At 39.7% G+C, this 16,307-nt stretch overlaps 1 protein-coding gene across 1 annotated transcript; it reads left to right on the forward strand.

The window, feature by feature from the left end:
- The first annotated feature begins 39 nt into the window (after positions 1-39).
- On the forward strand, positions 40-12,720 carry RWDD2B (RWD domain containing 2B). The gene is made up of 6 exons (XM_082391975.1): positions 40-193; positions 4,677-4,851; positions 9,938-10,164; positions 10,286-10,353; positions 10,479-10,841; positions 11,415-12,720. The coding sequence occupies exons 3-6, from the start codon at positions 9,958-9,960 to the stop codon at positions 11,647-11,649; spliced, it is 873 nt and encodes a 290-aa protein (XP_082248101.1). The 5' UTR covers positions 40-193; positions 4,677-4,851; positions 9,938-9,957; the 3' UTR covers positions 11,650-12,720.
- The last annotated feature ends 3,587 nt before the right edge of the window (positions 12,721-16,307 follow it).

Raw genomic sequence — 16,307 nt, forward strand, 5'->3', positions numbered from 1 at the left:
GAGCGGGCCTGCGAGTGCGCATGCGCCAGCCTGGAGGACTCGGTCTCACTTTCCCAAGCTGCCGGGCCAGAGCGGTTTGTAGACTTCCGGTTGCCTAGCCCTAGAATTCTGAGGCTCCCTCCGGATGAGAATTGAGCTGTCCGTACTGCCGGGAAACTCGGGGTTACAGCACCGAGGGGGTCCATGGCTCGAGGTGAGTCCTTGTCCACTGGTGCTCAGCGGGATTAGGGGGGGGTCCGTCGCTGCAGCGGCCCCTTCCACGTCCCGGGAGCTTGGCGACCTGGTGGCACCGCCTTCCCACGACCTTCTCACCGCTCATTGGTTAGAGCTGGCTTCGGGGTTTCCTGGCCCCGCCCATCCCTTTACCCTCCCCGCACCCCCACCCCAACCCTCACCCTCACCCTCACCCCCACCCCCACCCCCGGCCTGGTCAGTCGTTAGGGGCGAGGGCCGCTGCGAGTCTGGCTTCGGTAGTGGCCCTGGCAACCTTCTGAGACGGTTAGGAGTCGGGCAGCGAGACGCGCTCCGCCCTTAAAAAAAAAAAAACTTGGGGAAAAAGGATTCAGCTCGGGAAACTCAAGATTCATTCTGCGTTCTTACAGCATTCATTAAAATCTCGAGTCAGAAAATTCTCATAAGGGTGTTTCTGGGACTGAAATCTCATCTACGAAAATAATTTGACAAATCACTTACTTGTGACATTACTGTAGTTGTCCACCCGTAGGTCTATTAGTCCCACACTTTGCTGGTTCCATTTCATCTTCCAGACCTCCAAACTCAATGAGGCCTCCTCCCAAATTCACTCACTCCCTGACTGAGTAAACAAACGTGCCTTTAAATAAATGTCGATTACTCCCCAAATTATATCTTCAGCCGGATCTCATAGCTGGACATCTCTGCTTAATAGGTGTCCTGATAGGCACTTCATTACCTAGTATGTCTAAAACCAAACTTCACATTTCCATCATCTTCCCCATCTAAGTAAATGGCAGATCCATTCTTCCAGTTTCTTAAGGCCTTGGAGTTATTCTTACATATCACATATAATTCATCAATAATCCTATTGGTTCTATACTAAATCTATGTCCAGAACGTGAACAGTTGCTTACCACTTCCATCGCCATACCTTAATCCAAGCCACCATCACCTCTCCTCCTATCATTGTGGTGCCTAACCTGGTCACCCTGCTTCCATCCTTGTTCCCCTACCCTCTTCCCAGCAGTGAGTGCGGGCCTCTTCATAAGCCAAAGCCCTCCAGTGGCCTTCCATATCAGTCAGGATAAAATCCCAAATCCTAGCCATCCCTATGAGTTCCAACATGAACTGCCCCATATTTCCTTTCTAACCTTGTGTCCTAAAACCCTTCCCCTGGCTCATTCGGCTCCAGCCACCTGGTGTAGCACCATCCTGCTTCATGGACTTTGGACATGCTGTTCCTTTTGCCTGGAAAACTTTTTGCCCAGTTAAACACATGGCTTTCTTCTTCAGTGCCTTCAGGTCTCTCCCCTGCAGTCACCTTAGCAGAGAGGCTGTCCCTGGCCACCCCGTGTAAAATTCAACCACCCACCCTGCAACTTGAGCCTTACCTTCTTTATCTTCTTCATAACCGTTATTCACTGGACATACATATATGTGTGGGTTTTGTTGTCATGGTCTTCTCCCACTAGATTAAATCTCTGAGAGCGGAGTTTTTTTGTTACGTTTGTCCGTTAGAGTCTTAGTGTTTGACAACACAATAGGTGCTCAAGAAACATTTGTTGAATGAATATAATAATAATAGCAAGTACTTTATGGCACTTTATCTGTTACCAGGCACTACTTTAAGCACTTTCCACACATCCTCATTTAATCCTCGCAGCCACCCTGTCATTCCCATTCTGGAGATGGGGAGACTGAGGCACAGAAAATTAAGCCACCTGCCTAAGGTCACACAGTTGGTAATTGGCAGAGCCAGGAGTTGCACCTTGGCAGTCTGGTAACAGAGTACATACTTAAACCAGTATGATAAAAAAACCAAAGTAAATTCACCTTCTCTAATAACCATGTAACAAGTTGTTTCCTAGTTTCCTCAACTCCAACACGACTAGAAAAGATATGGAATTCCAATAATCCAGGAATTTTAAATATTTATGAAGATATTTTTAATAACTGAGCAACTGCTTAATTAAGTTAGGATGTCAAGTGAAAATAGTAGGATATAAAAATATACAAAGTCACTAGAGAGTAAAGCAAACATTATATTTAAAGGAGGGAGGCATGTGCAGTTCTAACTGTGTAGAGAAGAGCAAATATCATTAGGTCTGGAAAAAATGTTTGAGGGTCAGAAAGGTTTGGGATACTATGCATACTAAACCCTCTTGTTAGAAATTCATGGTGCATATTGGCATCTAACAATAAAGACTCTGAGAAATCACACACAAAAAGTGTGCCATATAATTTATTGTCCTAGACTTCTCTGGTGATCCAGTGGTTAAGACTCCATGCTTCCAATGCAGGGGGCACGGGTTCAATCCCTGGTTGGGAAGTTCCACATGCAGCGAGGTATGGCCAAAAAAAAAAAAAAAAGTTTATTGTACAAATGGGGTCACTTTTGTCTAGGATAAATACTAAACCAGTCAGGACAAGAAGATGACCCATGGTCACCCTAAAGAAACCTATTGAGCTTTGTGTCATTCAGCATTTCAAGAACTTATTTAAGCACACAATGCTTTATGTATTTTTTTTTCCCAGCATGGCATTGACACCCTGGTAAGGCGTTTTAAGGACATGAGTTGAGAACCACTGGGATTGGGAATGATTAGGTGGTGTTGGCATTGGTTTATACTCTGATCTGTGGAGACTGCCTATCGTATACATGACGTTATTTTCATATTTTCCTGATTCGTGTCCAGTTAATCCTAGTGAAGTTAACACCCCACCACATTAATCATTCCCATAATCTTTGGTGTGTTTTTGACAGGACCCATTGCAGCTACTGACCTGACACCTCTGAGTAGTTTGCATTTCTTTTTAAGTGGAAGAACTTTTTTTGCTCTTTAAAAGTACCATAGAGTGAACTAGCTAAATTGTTGGCCAAATACCATTTTCTGATGTTAAAGAAATGACCCAACTATATTGGATGAAATAAAGAAGACTTGAATAAATAGAGAGACATGTTCTTCGAGGGCTTATAATGGATGATGCAAGGCACCCTTTGCGAAGTAGATCCGCTCTCAATACGCTGGCATTTTGTGATACTGTGTCTTTGAAACTAACAGCCAGATGGTGAACTGGGATAAATTCTCTCTGTTACTGACCAGGGATCTTGGCCTCCTTAATCAACAGAAATTGATAAGAGGCCAGACAAGAAATTCAGGCAGAGCTTTATTGGAACCCCTGCTGCAGCAGGAGGGAGCGAAAACAAGTAACAAGTTCCCTTGCTCACTCCGGGGGCAGGGGGAGCTGTTTCCTTATATGGGGTGAGGATAGCGGTGGGTCCAGGGGTCGGGGTGGTCTGCCCACCCCATTGGTAGTGCTGTGTGGGTTTTTGGTCTTTTTGTATGTTGTTCATAATTTGCCCCAGTTGCGCCTGCATGTAGTCATTTTTAGTCCCTTATAGTTTCTTTGTATTTTTTTGCTCGAGGAGACATTTGTCCGCGTGCAAGCACTGCAGCAAAAGGTCCCAGGTCCCAGCCTGTCTCAACTCTATTGGGTAGCTGTCAGGGTCATCAGCCAGTATGCCTTTCCCCCCGGGAACCTAACACACCTCCACCCCATTCTCCCAGACCACAACACTGTTGCCCAATCACCGATTATGTGAACTTTTCCCTAATAGATAGTTGGCGCCCTCTTGCTTGTCTCAGTATACTTCTGTTAGACACTGCATACGATCAGTATAATGACAATGTGGAGTGTGAATTGATGGTTGATGGAGAGATATTAGAGGCGGAGGCCAGGTAAGGGGAGTCATGGTTCTGGAAAGAAATAGATACATACTCAACTTTGAAACTTTGAATAGGCTGTTTAATAAAGGGGCTATTTACAGAGGTGTGGCCAGGTTTAAAGGAACCATGACTATCCCTAGGCTGTAAGTTCTGCTGGAGCTAAAGAAGAAGGGCTGCCTGCAGAAGCTTGGTCATAGAGGGTCACAGCCATTGTCAGAATACCACCAAAGCAGGGAAGGAGTAGTGAGGAAATACCCTAGCCTCTTTCTCCTCCCATCCTCCCACTTCCTGCCAGAGCATTGGCTGAACCCAACCACAAGAAAGGCAGAAGACTTGGGTGCTATAGGCTATAGAGGTCAGCTGTCCAGAGTCCAGGGCAGGGAAAAGAAGGACCAAGAATGAATTTAGAGGATAATCAGAAAGTAACCAGCACAAGAAGAAATATTCTAAATGATGAGTCCCTGAATTAGACCTTGGTAGTTGGGCTTGTGAAGAAGGGACAGGTTCAGGCCTATGCTGTTTTTCTTGCGCTTTCCTGCCTTGCACACCTGTTCTCTCTGCCCACTATGCCCCCTCCTCCCTTGTCTAAGTCTTACCCTTCCTTCAAGGCTCAACTCATATCCTGCTGCCTTCCTCAAATCTTTCCTGATGACCTATTTCATTGATTATGCTCTCATCTTAATCCTCATGATAATACCTTACTGGTCATTTAACACTTGGCCTTTTTACCTTCATTGTTCTATATTTTATTAGATATAAGTCCTGATCTTCGAACTAAATAGAAAGTTCCAAGAAGGAATGAAGGATGAAACTCTACATATAGTAGCTGCTCAATAAACCTTTACCAACAATTAAAAGGAATTCCATGAAGGCACCACTAGCTGAAATAATGGTGTTTGATTTCACGGAGTAAATTCTTATTGAGAAGGTAAGCCATGTTTGCCTCTGCAACAGTGGGATTGAGCTCTTCTTCTCCATTCGGAAGAGTAACCCTTATTTTTTTTCTGGTGAATTTAGAAGTACTACATGCTAATCATAAAACATCAAACAATATAGAAGCACACAAATTAAAAAGTGAAAATCCTTCTCTTCTTCCCTCTACCCACATTTAGCTAACTGTTAATAGTTCGGTGACTTCTCTTTGTGATTTTTTTTCAAATATGTGTGATGGTATAAGAATGAATAGTAATATCATTATCTATTGATTAAGATTATTTATATTGCTCTACAATCTACTATTTTAGGTAACCATATAAAATGAACATCAATGTTAATATCCATTTTTTAAATTATAATATTCTACTGTTTGGGTATACAGGCATACCTCATTTTATTGCACTTTGCAGATACTGTGTTTTTTACAAATGGAAGGTTTGTGGCAACCGTTGAGCACGTCTATTGGTGCCATTTTTCCAACAGCATTTGCTCACTTTGTGTCTCTCTGTCATATTTGGATTGGTATCCAGAAATCCAAGGGTACCAACCAGAAAAAAAAAAAGAAAAATTTAAGCCCTAACAAAAGCCTGCTCTATCTAATAAGGTATCAAGAAAAGTACAGTCTAGCAAGACAGAAAACATTTAAATAATAAATACTGTATACCAGGCAAATCCCATGAAAACACTGTGGCCTCTCCCCTACTAACACCAGCAAAGGGAGCCTAGATTCCATCTTCACTGAGCTGTAATAAGCACCTAATGCCCACCCCTTGTCAGAAAGGTGCCGAAATGTCTGAGTTGGGACCCAGGACTTTCTTCCCTGCTAGGCAGTAACAAGGACTGCACTGTAGTGTCAGTGTCAGCCCCATGTCAGGTCCATGTCAGACCACATGAAGAGTTTGTACGTCCACGTGATGCAGCAATAACAAGGGACCCTCTTTTATCCTTCTGGGGTGTTGTCAGAGAGGTCTAGTGGAAAGTCAGAGCTCTCAACACCACTTACCATTTACAAAGCCACCCCTAACCCTGGTGTTAGTGGAGGCCACCTGGGGAGCAATAATGAGGCACTCCTATCACTCCCAGCCAAGGAGGTATCCTTAGAGGCCTACAGTGGCACTAGAACTCCCATCCTCACCCAGCAGTAATGAAGAACTCTCTCCACTCCCCCACTCACCTTAGATGTCAATAAAAGCTGAGTAGGGAACCTGGATTTCTTTCACACTTGGTAGTAATGAAGCAGCACCCACCTCTTCCCCTCCTGAAGCATTATCAGAAAAAGCATGCTAAAATGGACGATTTAAATAATATCCAGAGTCTCCTAATACCCCAAGTGTCCAAGTTTCAATCAAAATCGCTCATCATACCAAGGACAATGACAATCTCAAACTAAATGAAAAAAGAAAATCAATAGATGCCAATACCAGAATGACAGAGATGGGAGACTTATCTGACAAAGGTTTTAAAACCCCTATCATAAAAGTTTTCAACAAGCAATTACAAACACACTTGAAGCAAATGAAAAAAATAGAGTCTCAGTAGAGAAACAGAAGATATAAAGAAGAACTAAAAAGAAATGTTAGAAATGAAAAATACAACAACCAAAGTTAAAAACGCAGTAGATAGAATCAACACCAGAAGGAAAGGAGCAAAGGAAAGAATCAGCAAACTGGAAGTTACAACAAAAATTACCCAATCTGAATAACAGAGAAAATAGACCAAAAATAAATAGAGTTTTAGGGACATGTGAGACTATAACAAAAGATCTGACATTCATGTCATCCCAGAAGGAGAGGAGAAAGAGGACAGAACTGAAAATGTACTTGAAGAAATAATGGCTGAAAATTCCCCAAATTTGTCAAAAGGTATAAACAGATTCAAGAGACCAGATTAATGTCAAGCAAGATGAACCCAAAGAAATCCACATCAAGACACATCATAGTCAAACTTCCGAAAACTAAAAGAAAAAAGTCTTGAAAGCAGCAAGAGCAAAATGAACCTTAGCTATAAGGGTAAACAATTCAAATAAGAGAGCATTTTTCATCAGAAACTATGGAGACCAGAAGGAAGACGCATAATACTGTTCAAATGCTGAAAGTAAAGAACTATCATCCCAGAATACTTATATCCAGTGAAAATATGCTTCAGGAATGAAGGAGAAATCAAGACATTCTATGATAAAGGAAAACTAAGAGAATTTGTAACTAGAAGACTTACCCTAAAAGAATGGCTAAAGTAAGTTTTCTAAACAGAAAAGAAACAATAAAGGAATTATGGAGGAAATATCATGACTGAGCAAAAATATGAATGAATAAAATGGATTTTCCTTGAGCTTTCTACATCATATTTGATGGCTGAATCAAAAATTATTACACTGTTGTTCTAAATATATGTAGAAGAAAAATTTAAGATCACTATATTATTAATGGAGGGAGGTTAAAGTAAAAGTGACATAAGATTTCTGTATTTTACTGACACTGGTAAAATATGATACCAGTAGACTGTTATAATTTGTATATACATATGTGTAATTATATATACATAATGTTATGTATATATAATTTAGAGTAACCACTAAAAAGGCTATAAAAGGAAATACGTGGGGCTTCCCTGGTGGCGCAGTGGTTGAGAGTCTGCCTGCCAGTTCAGGGGACACGGGTTCGAGCCCTGGTCTGGGAGGATCCCACATGCCGTGGAGCAACTGGGCCCGTGAGCCACAACTGCTGAGCCTGCGCATCTGGAGCCTGTGCTCCGCAACAAGAGAGGCCGCGATAGTGAGGGGCCCGCGCACTGCGATGAAGAGTGGCCCCTGCTCGCCGCAACTAGAGTAAGCCCTCGCACAGAAACGAAGACCCAGCATAGCCAAAAATAAATAAATAAATTTATTAAAAAAAAAAGAAATACATGCAAAAACATTACAGATTAACCAAAATGGAATTACAAAATGTTTTCAAAAAGGCAGGAAAAAAAACCCAAAGAAATGGAAAACAGATAGAAAACAAAATGGTTGACTTAAGACCTAACATGAATATTGCATTAAATGTAAATGTCTAAATACTATAATTAAAAGATAGAGATTGCCACACACACACACACACACACACACACACACACACACACACACACATACACAGAGTTATCTCATCCAAAATGTCAGTGGTACCAATATTAAGAGACGCTGAACTAGAGTCTAATTAAAGTCTAGACTCTAGACTTTCAACAAATTCTTGTTTTCTACTGCATACACACTGCTGCTTTCCAAGGTAGCTGGTGTTGACAGTACTGAGCCTTTCTGAAGTTCTGCAGCTCCCTTCCCCACCTGACCAAGCAGTTAACAGAGGGAAGAAAGCTGAAATTTGTTAGTTATAATTCATTCACCCCTTTCCATCTTCCAGAATTTTGTTGACAGCTTTTATCTATTATTTCCTCTCCCTTTGTATTTAAGAATCTGTTCCTTTACTGTAGTTTTAATGGGGGAAAAAGAGAGAAAGAGAAATAAATACATGTGCTCAACCTTCGTGTTTTATTAGAAAGCCCCACACTTTTTCTTGCAAATGAAATTAAAATCAATTTATCAAATTCTAAAAATTTTTTAAAATCATATTTTGATTAGCAGCTTGGTAACCTTTATAACCTTGGAGTGGGGAAGACTTTTCTAACAAAGATTCAAAGTCCAGAATGTGTAAAAGAAAAGGCTGGTGAGTTTGCCACCTTACAAATAAAAACTCATGAATGGCTCACACAGACACAGAACACCATAAAAAGACTATTAAGAATTTTTTTTAAAGGAGGGGACTGTGTAAAAATTTTAAACTTCCATGTAGCAACTTTCTGGAAGGCAGCTTGGCAATATCTACCAAAATTTTTAAATGCTGTACCAACCAGCCACCTCTACAAACTGATTCTTGAATATACAGTATTCACAGTTCAACATGCTTATGTGTGTGTATATATATATATATATATATATATATACATATATATATGTATATATATGTATATATATATACATGCACATATATATATGCACATATATATATGTATATATATATATATGTGTATATATATATATATATATATATATAAACTACCATTATAGAAGTGTTCATAATAGAAAAAAATCTGGAAGCAACCCAAGTGCCCATCAGTAGATAACAAACGCAATAAATTATGACATATCTACATGAGTCAGTATGACAGTCAACCACTAGAAAGAATGAGATAGAGCAATATGTGCTGACAGTGAATAGATCTCCAAAATATATTCGGGGGGAAGAGGGATAGGAAGTAAGGAAAAAAGATATGTATGTATGATCCCCTGTAGATACATTTTAATTATATATTTCATTCTCTATGTTTATTTACACATTATACCAACATGTGTTTTCCATATATGTATAATGCCTAAAATGTTTTCTGTTTCTGAAACACCAAAAACTCTGCCTCGGATCAGGGACTTGGACAGATAGGGGAAGCAATCACCAGCAGCAAACTGTATCTTCATTTTTTAACCTTTCTCTGCCATTTGAATTTTATAATCTTGTACTTTTTTTTTAAATGTTAACATGGGTTACTTGAGCTGTGGGATAATTAGCCTTTGTTTTCTCTTTTTCACATTCTTCTACTTTTTTTAAAAACTAACAAATATTAAGTTAAGAGGGAAAAATTAACCATCCACATAACTAACTCTCTTATTCTTTTCATTCTAACTTTCCAAGGTAACCAATCAGAGCCTCTGTCCTTGTTATATCATTGATATGGCGTTTGACTACATAATTAGTTTACTTCAATGTAATTGCTCATTGTGGCAGCTCAAGACGCCACATCAACTATCTAGAAACAGAGGAATTTGGTGCCTGCTTATTATTAGAGTTTTATGGCTCACATTGGATTGTCCCTTTCTTTGGGTCCTTAGCATATTACATCTGAAAGTAGAATAACCAGAAGGTACTCTGATTAAATTTCATATTTTATGAAGAAATCAAATTTTCAATAAGTATCCATATTCAGTAAGTACCCATATTGAGTTCTCCCAAGATTGTATAATACTTGTAAATGTCTCTATTATCCTATCTTCCTAGAAACCTACAGATATCCAAAAATGATTGAGATTGAACAGGCAGAGGCCCAGCTCTCTGAGTTGGACCTGCTAGCCAGTATGTTCCCCGGTGTGAATGAGCTCATAGTGAATGACCAGCTGGCTTTAGCAGAACTAAAAGATTGTATTGAAAAGAGGACAATGGAAGGACGATCTTCAAAAGTTTACTTTACTATCACTATGAACCTGGACATATCTGAGGAAGCAATGGTAATTCAATTTTACTTTTGGAAGCGTGTTTCATGTTTACTTTTGAAACATGTCTCAACTTAAAACAGCACTTACGGCACTTTTCCCCCCCCTTTTTTTTTTTTTTTTTTTTTTTAATCAGGTGATGTTTTCTCTGGCCTGTGTTCTTCCCTTTAAATACCCTGCAGTTCTGCCTGAAATTACTGTCAGGTATGGTACAGAAACTGGCCAACTCTAGAGGTCAAAACTAATCTGAGAATAAAAGCAATTCTCAAGTTTGTTCTCTGTTCCAAGAAAATTGATTTAATTTTTTAATCCTGTATCTTTTCCATCAGATCAGTATTATTAAGTAGATCCCAGCAGGCTCAGCTGAATACAGATCTGACCACATACCTACAAAAGAATTGTCTCGGAGATGTCTGTATATTGAATGCCACAGAGTGGGTTAGAGAACACGCTTCTGGCTATGTCAGCAAAGACACCACACCTTCCCCTGCTCCAGGAAGTACAGTCCAGCCAGTTGACCTCATTCTCACAAGACTCTGGATCTACAGCCATCACATCTACAACAAATGCAAAAGAAAGAACATTCTAGAGTGGGCAAAGGAGCTTTCCCTATCTGGGTTTAGCATGCCTGGGAAACCTGGTGTTGTTTGTGTGGAAGGCCCACAAAGTGCCTGTGAAGAATTCTGGTCAAGGTTGGCTTTCACGACTTTTGTATGCCTTGTCAATAATTTTAGTACTAAACACGACACTAGAGATGTGGAAATCAGTATGTATGGGCACTCAGTCTAAAACAGCACTCACATATGATCAGCATCACTCCCTTCGCCTAATACAGGGCGCAGAGAAGATGTTCTGTAGATAGATGTTAAATCGAGCCCCTGCCCAAGATGGTGTCTACCGTCCCCTCCATGTCTATGGATCTGATTCTTCCCTCATCTTAGTGATGCTGTAAGTTGTGTGAACCCTGTGAAACAAGGGGGTTTCTAATCTTCTCATTTCTGAGAAGTCCCTTTGGGAAGTCGAGATTCAGCAATTTCCACATTTCTAAAATGCTAATATGAGGCAGTGATAATGGCAATAAGTGAGTTTGGGGGTGGGTTTATAACCAGAATCATATTTGATTAAAATAAAATCCATGGGAGATAAAAGTAGATTTCTTTACTTCTAGGAAAAGGCACTGAGAAATCTGTTTTATAACTTCTATTTTCAGTGCTTTAGAATACACAACACATTTTCAAAATTTCTACTCTGAAAATTTCTTTCAGACTCAGAAAATTAAACTGGAAGAGAATTTTAATTCGCCATCGAGAAGACATTGCTTTTGATGGTACAACTGAGGAAATGGAAAGACAAAGAAAATTTTCAGCTTTTGAAGAAAAAGTATTCAGTGTTAATGGAGCCAGAGGAAGCCACATGGACTTTGGTCAACTGTATCAGTTTTTAAATGGCAAAGGATGTGGGGATGTTTTCCAGATGTTCTTTGGTGTGGAAGGACAATGAGCAGAGGAGTAGTTGAAAGTGTTTTGCTGCTGTTGGTCTTTTGACTTTCTCCCCGACTCTTTCTTGAAAGATTAAGTAATTTCACTTTAGTCCCATTCTAAAATGTTAAGGGGGAAAAAGAGGAAAAGTAGTATAGCTGAAATGCATCTGTTAAAAATATTCATGATTGAATGCAGAACTGAGTTTTATAATCTTAAAATTGTTGATAGACATGTCTTGACATATAAACTACCTATTTTGAGAGAGAAGTTAATTATATTTGAGGACGATAGTGTTGGTGATAACTTGCCACTTATTCCCAATCCCCTTCCCCTTTATCTGCCTCCACTAAGAACCTGGGAAAGTTTAATGCTCACTCTCTCCAGGCTCTCTTGCAGCTGGGGGGGTGGGCAGGGAACCTTTGGGAAAACTTTTGCTTCCCTGATTAAAATGATAGATGCAGCTAGGGCACATCTTCCCTCTCTTTCAGTCTGAAATACCAAAGTGATGGCTGGAGCTGCAGTAGTCCTTTCAACCACGAGGGAAGGAAGGGCCAAGAGAGCCACAGAGATGCCAGTCCTCAAGCTGTTAAACTACTGATCGAACACTAGCCGCTGCCTATCTCTAGACAGCTTATTATGAAATAAAACCAGTTTTATGTATATTTCTCTGCCTGTTACTAGCAGTTAAAAGCAAGTTTGCCAAATAGATTTTTTTCAAAGCATAAGTTTTGCATCTGCCCCAGGCATTTGATACAAAGGTAAGTGAAATTTTTCTTAAACGGAGTTTTCAGTTCATCTCTATTTTTGTATACTTATGCTCTGCCCCTGCTCCTTGGCTCACCTCACAGAAGGCTTTGAAGCACGAGCAGAGCTCAAACTTTTTAATAGGCCTCAACTATTCATCAAACTGGTAATTTAGAGCATTCGTTTTTGGAAAATTGGATTTTGACAAATTTTTCTCTCTGGAAGTGGCTTTCTGTAAATTTATTTTCAGCAAATTGACCTAGAGTCAAGTAAACACACTACCTGGATTTTGAGGCCCTCCATAAATCAGTTTCCAAAGTGTTTATTAAATATTTACTAATTGCTAGCACTCAGCTTGGTACTGTGTGTTGGGTATTCCTTGAAAAGTCAGACTTGGGTAGAGGGGTGGGCGTGGGGGGACATAATGCATTGTTTATCTTAGTAAAAAGTTGGAGGCAATGTAGGTGCCCATCACTAAGTGAATCAGTAAATACATTATGCTACATACTATCCAAGTAAAAATCAAAAGTAATAAAGTAGAACTAACAAGGCAATGTGGATAGATCTTAAATATAAACACAAATAAGAATCCAAATGGTATTCATAGCACAGTGCCTATATTGGCTGCAAATCTTATGTGCTTCCTCAGATTCCCTCCATGCTGCCCACCTCCCCAGTGCCCTGTCAGTTGCCCTGGAAATGCCAGTCCTTCCTCCGCTGCCACCACACAGCCAGCTGAACCAGCTGGTCGTTTAGTTTCTGACTCACTCCGGCCACTTCCAGATTTGGGTGAAATACCCCACAGAGCATGAGACTGACATCCCTAGAGGCCACCAAAGGGGCCAGGTGATGCACATGTTACTTTCAGCAGGACTAAATTGCTATAATTTTTTTAGTCTTTGTACATTATTTTAATAAAAAACACATTGTTATGTGTAAATATATAGATCTCAAGTGTAATATAAAAACATAGACTACAATAATGTAGCATTATAAGTTTTCTTCCCAGACAGACCTGTCAAATTTAGACATTGGACTATTAACACAGTGACCAAGAGAAGTACAGATTTTCCAACCTCATGATTAATAAATTTTTTTGGAGAGTGGATGGAAGTATTAGAAAACAGCAAATTAGGTGGTCCTGCCTACATTATATAATGTAAGAGACACAATAAAAGCTGTAAGAAACTATAATTAAATGTTAGAGGCAATATAGCTTTCTTAGACTTTTACCAATGATTATGTACTTCATATATAGACATCCTTAAATGTAAAATTGTTCAGTATGTATCTTTATTCCACAGTGACAGTTTGTCATGTATTAATCTGAAAAATATCTTGAACTGGAATCATCTATAAAGAAATAATGATAAACCCTTAAAAGAAACTTTTAGTCCCAAATCAAATCATGTTTAAAAATTAAAAGATCTATAGAACGCAAGAGTGGGGGCAGGAAACATTGACTACATGTCCATTTTTATTTGTAAAAGTAATTCCTGTACAAACAATAGTATTATTGAGTCAAGTAAAACAAAACAAAATTTAAACATTCTAAAATTAATCCCACAAGCCCAAATGTTCAGATTGGAGTAACAAAGTCAAAGCCAGTCCTACCATCTGCACATTAATTTGATAAACTGCATTAAAACAAACAAACAAAAAACTGCATCTGCTGCGGTGCACAACTGATGATTACTTTCGGCACTTGTATAAAAATAACTGTGGCACCGTTTTGTTTTTGGTTTTGGTTTTAGAAAGCTGTGTATCAGGGAAGCCCAACATAATGTATCATTCGTGAAATTCCATTAAAGCTACAAGGCAGCCAAGAGTTAAAGGCATACAAGGACAGGTGCACGTACATAACTTGCCAGTCCGCTGCCCGCCGAAACACTGATTACAACTACATAGTACAAACTGGGCCCACAAAAATTCTGCAAAAGGGGGTACAAGGAACATGTGCTTCCACTTAAGCACAATCTGGCAATCTGATCCCACCGCGTGGAGTAAGGATGGAGGCCTTAATGCCCTTTGCGGACTGCTTCGAGGAACAGGGCCTGGCGAGGGAGGATTCCGGCTCATAATGAAAGGCAAGTGCCCGGCTACCTACGGAAACCGGGGTCCCGAGCGGCTCCCAAGAGCGCTGGGCCTTAACGGACACCACGGCCGTCTTCTACAACCCCGCACCTCCCCCGTGCAGGACCGCCGCACGTGCAGCTACAGAACGCAGATGGGAGGGGCCCTAGGACGCTTCACGCATGCGCCCCGCCTTCGTCGGTGCGCCCCAGAAGCACTAGCCCGTGAGGGTCGGAGACGTGGTGAGCGCTGGGCAGTTGGGCAGGTAGCGTAACCGCAGCTGGGACAGCTGGATTCGGATCTGGTGAAAGGATTCTGACCCTGGCTGAGTCCTGCGCTTGTCTTTCGGACGGGCTTCCTGCAGCCGTGCCAGTTGCAGCTCTGGTGCTGAGATAACGGTTTTTGTTGTGTGGTGGTTGTTGTTGTTGTTGTTGTTTTTTAATACTTATCTTTTACTCTCTTGGGATTTCCCGGATGTTGCTAACAGCTGGGATGATTGGAGGAATGATGCTCTCTGGGGCCTGGGTGGCACCTTCGAGGTTCAGGGTGTCTCCCGATTTTAACCAGGGAATTACTGAAATGGAGGCTTAATTTTTTTAATATTAAAATTTTTTTTATTTGGTTTTAAACGGATACATTTTTTGAAAGAAATTTAAGTAGTTTCAGAGAAGTTTAAATGACATGTGTTCTCAACAATATTGTCTTCCTGAGATAGTTTGAAGTTCTAATTTATGATTCTTTAAGTAACACTAAATTTAACCCAAAACGCAATATGCTAGGAAAAAGTGATTTTTTTCAGAAAGAAAATTCTTAAGTTTATTGGCCTAAAGTTCTTATTTTACCTGAGTTCTTTTTTAAAAATTTATTTTGTTGAAGTATAGTTGATTTACAATGTTGTGTTAACTTCTACTTTACAGCAAAGTGATTCAGTTATACGTATACATACATTCTTGGAAAAAGTAATTTTTGATACACCATCACTTTTGTTCTTAAAATATTTTCAAATTAACTATTTTCAAATAGTTCCTAAATAATAATTTGCTTTGGATGACTGAATATAGGAATTTTGCTCATACTGTATGGAGGCTTAATTCCCCACCCCCCCCACCGGGGTGTTTGGCATTTTGGATTTTGTAAACTTGTTCTCTTGCTTTCCCCCGCCCCCCAAATATATGTAAATAAGTGTAAGCAATATATTTTTACTAGAAAAGATGACCATTGAGAAAATGTACACATAACTGGATATAAAACTCACCCATAATCTCCTGCCCAAGAAGACAAATTTTTGTTTTATGTTTTATTTTTTAGTATATTACTTTTGCATATGTGTATATGTTTTCTTCCCTTTTTAAACAAGTCATACTGTACATGCTGCTTTGTATCTGCCTTCTTTAATTAAACAATAGGTTGTAAACAGTTCCATGACATTAAATATTTTCAAGACTGTCTTGTATTCGGTTGTTTGAGTGTACCGTAATTGATTTCAGCAGTTCACTGTTTTGGTCGTGAGATCATAACCTTTTTGGTTTGGTTTGGTTTGGTTTAGTTTAGTTTCAAAAACGAAGCTGCTCTGAGCATCCATTATTATCTCTTCAAGGTAGATTTCTAGAAGTGGAAATTCACTCAAACTCTGGATTTGTCTTGCCGATTGCACTTGTGAAAGGTTGAGAAATGAAAATTGCAAGACCTCTAGAATTTCCTTTGCCTTAGATTTTTACCAACACTGATTATTATTTTGCCAGTTTAATAGATGGAAAACTCTACATTGGTTTATGTTATTTTCAATTGACTTTTAGTGTGGGCTAATACTTTTTACACGAGTACTGGTCAATTTTATTTCTTCCGTGGTGAATTGCCTGT

The sequence above is a fragment of the Balaenoptera borealis genome, assembly GCF_965194805.1.
Source record: "Balaenoptera borealis genome assembly, chromosome: 5".
Lineage (NCBI taxonomy): Eukaryota > Metazoa > Chordata > Mammalia > Artiodactyla > Balaenopteridae > Balaenoptera > Balaenoptera borealis.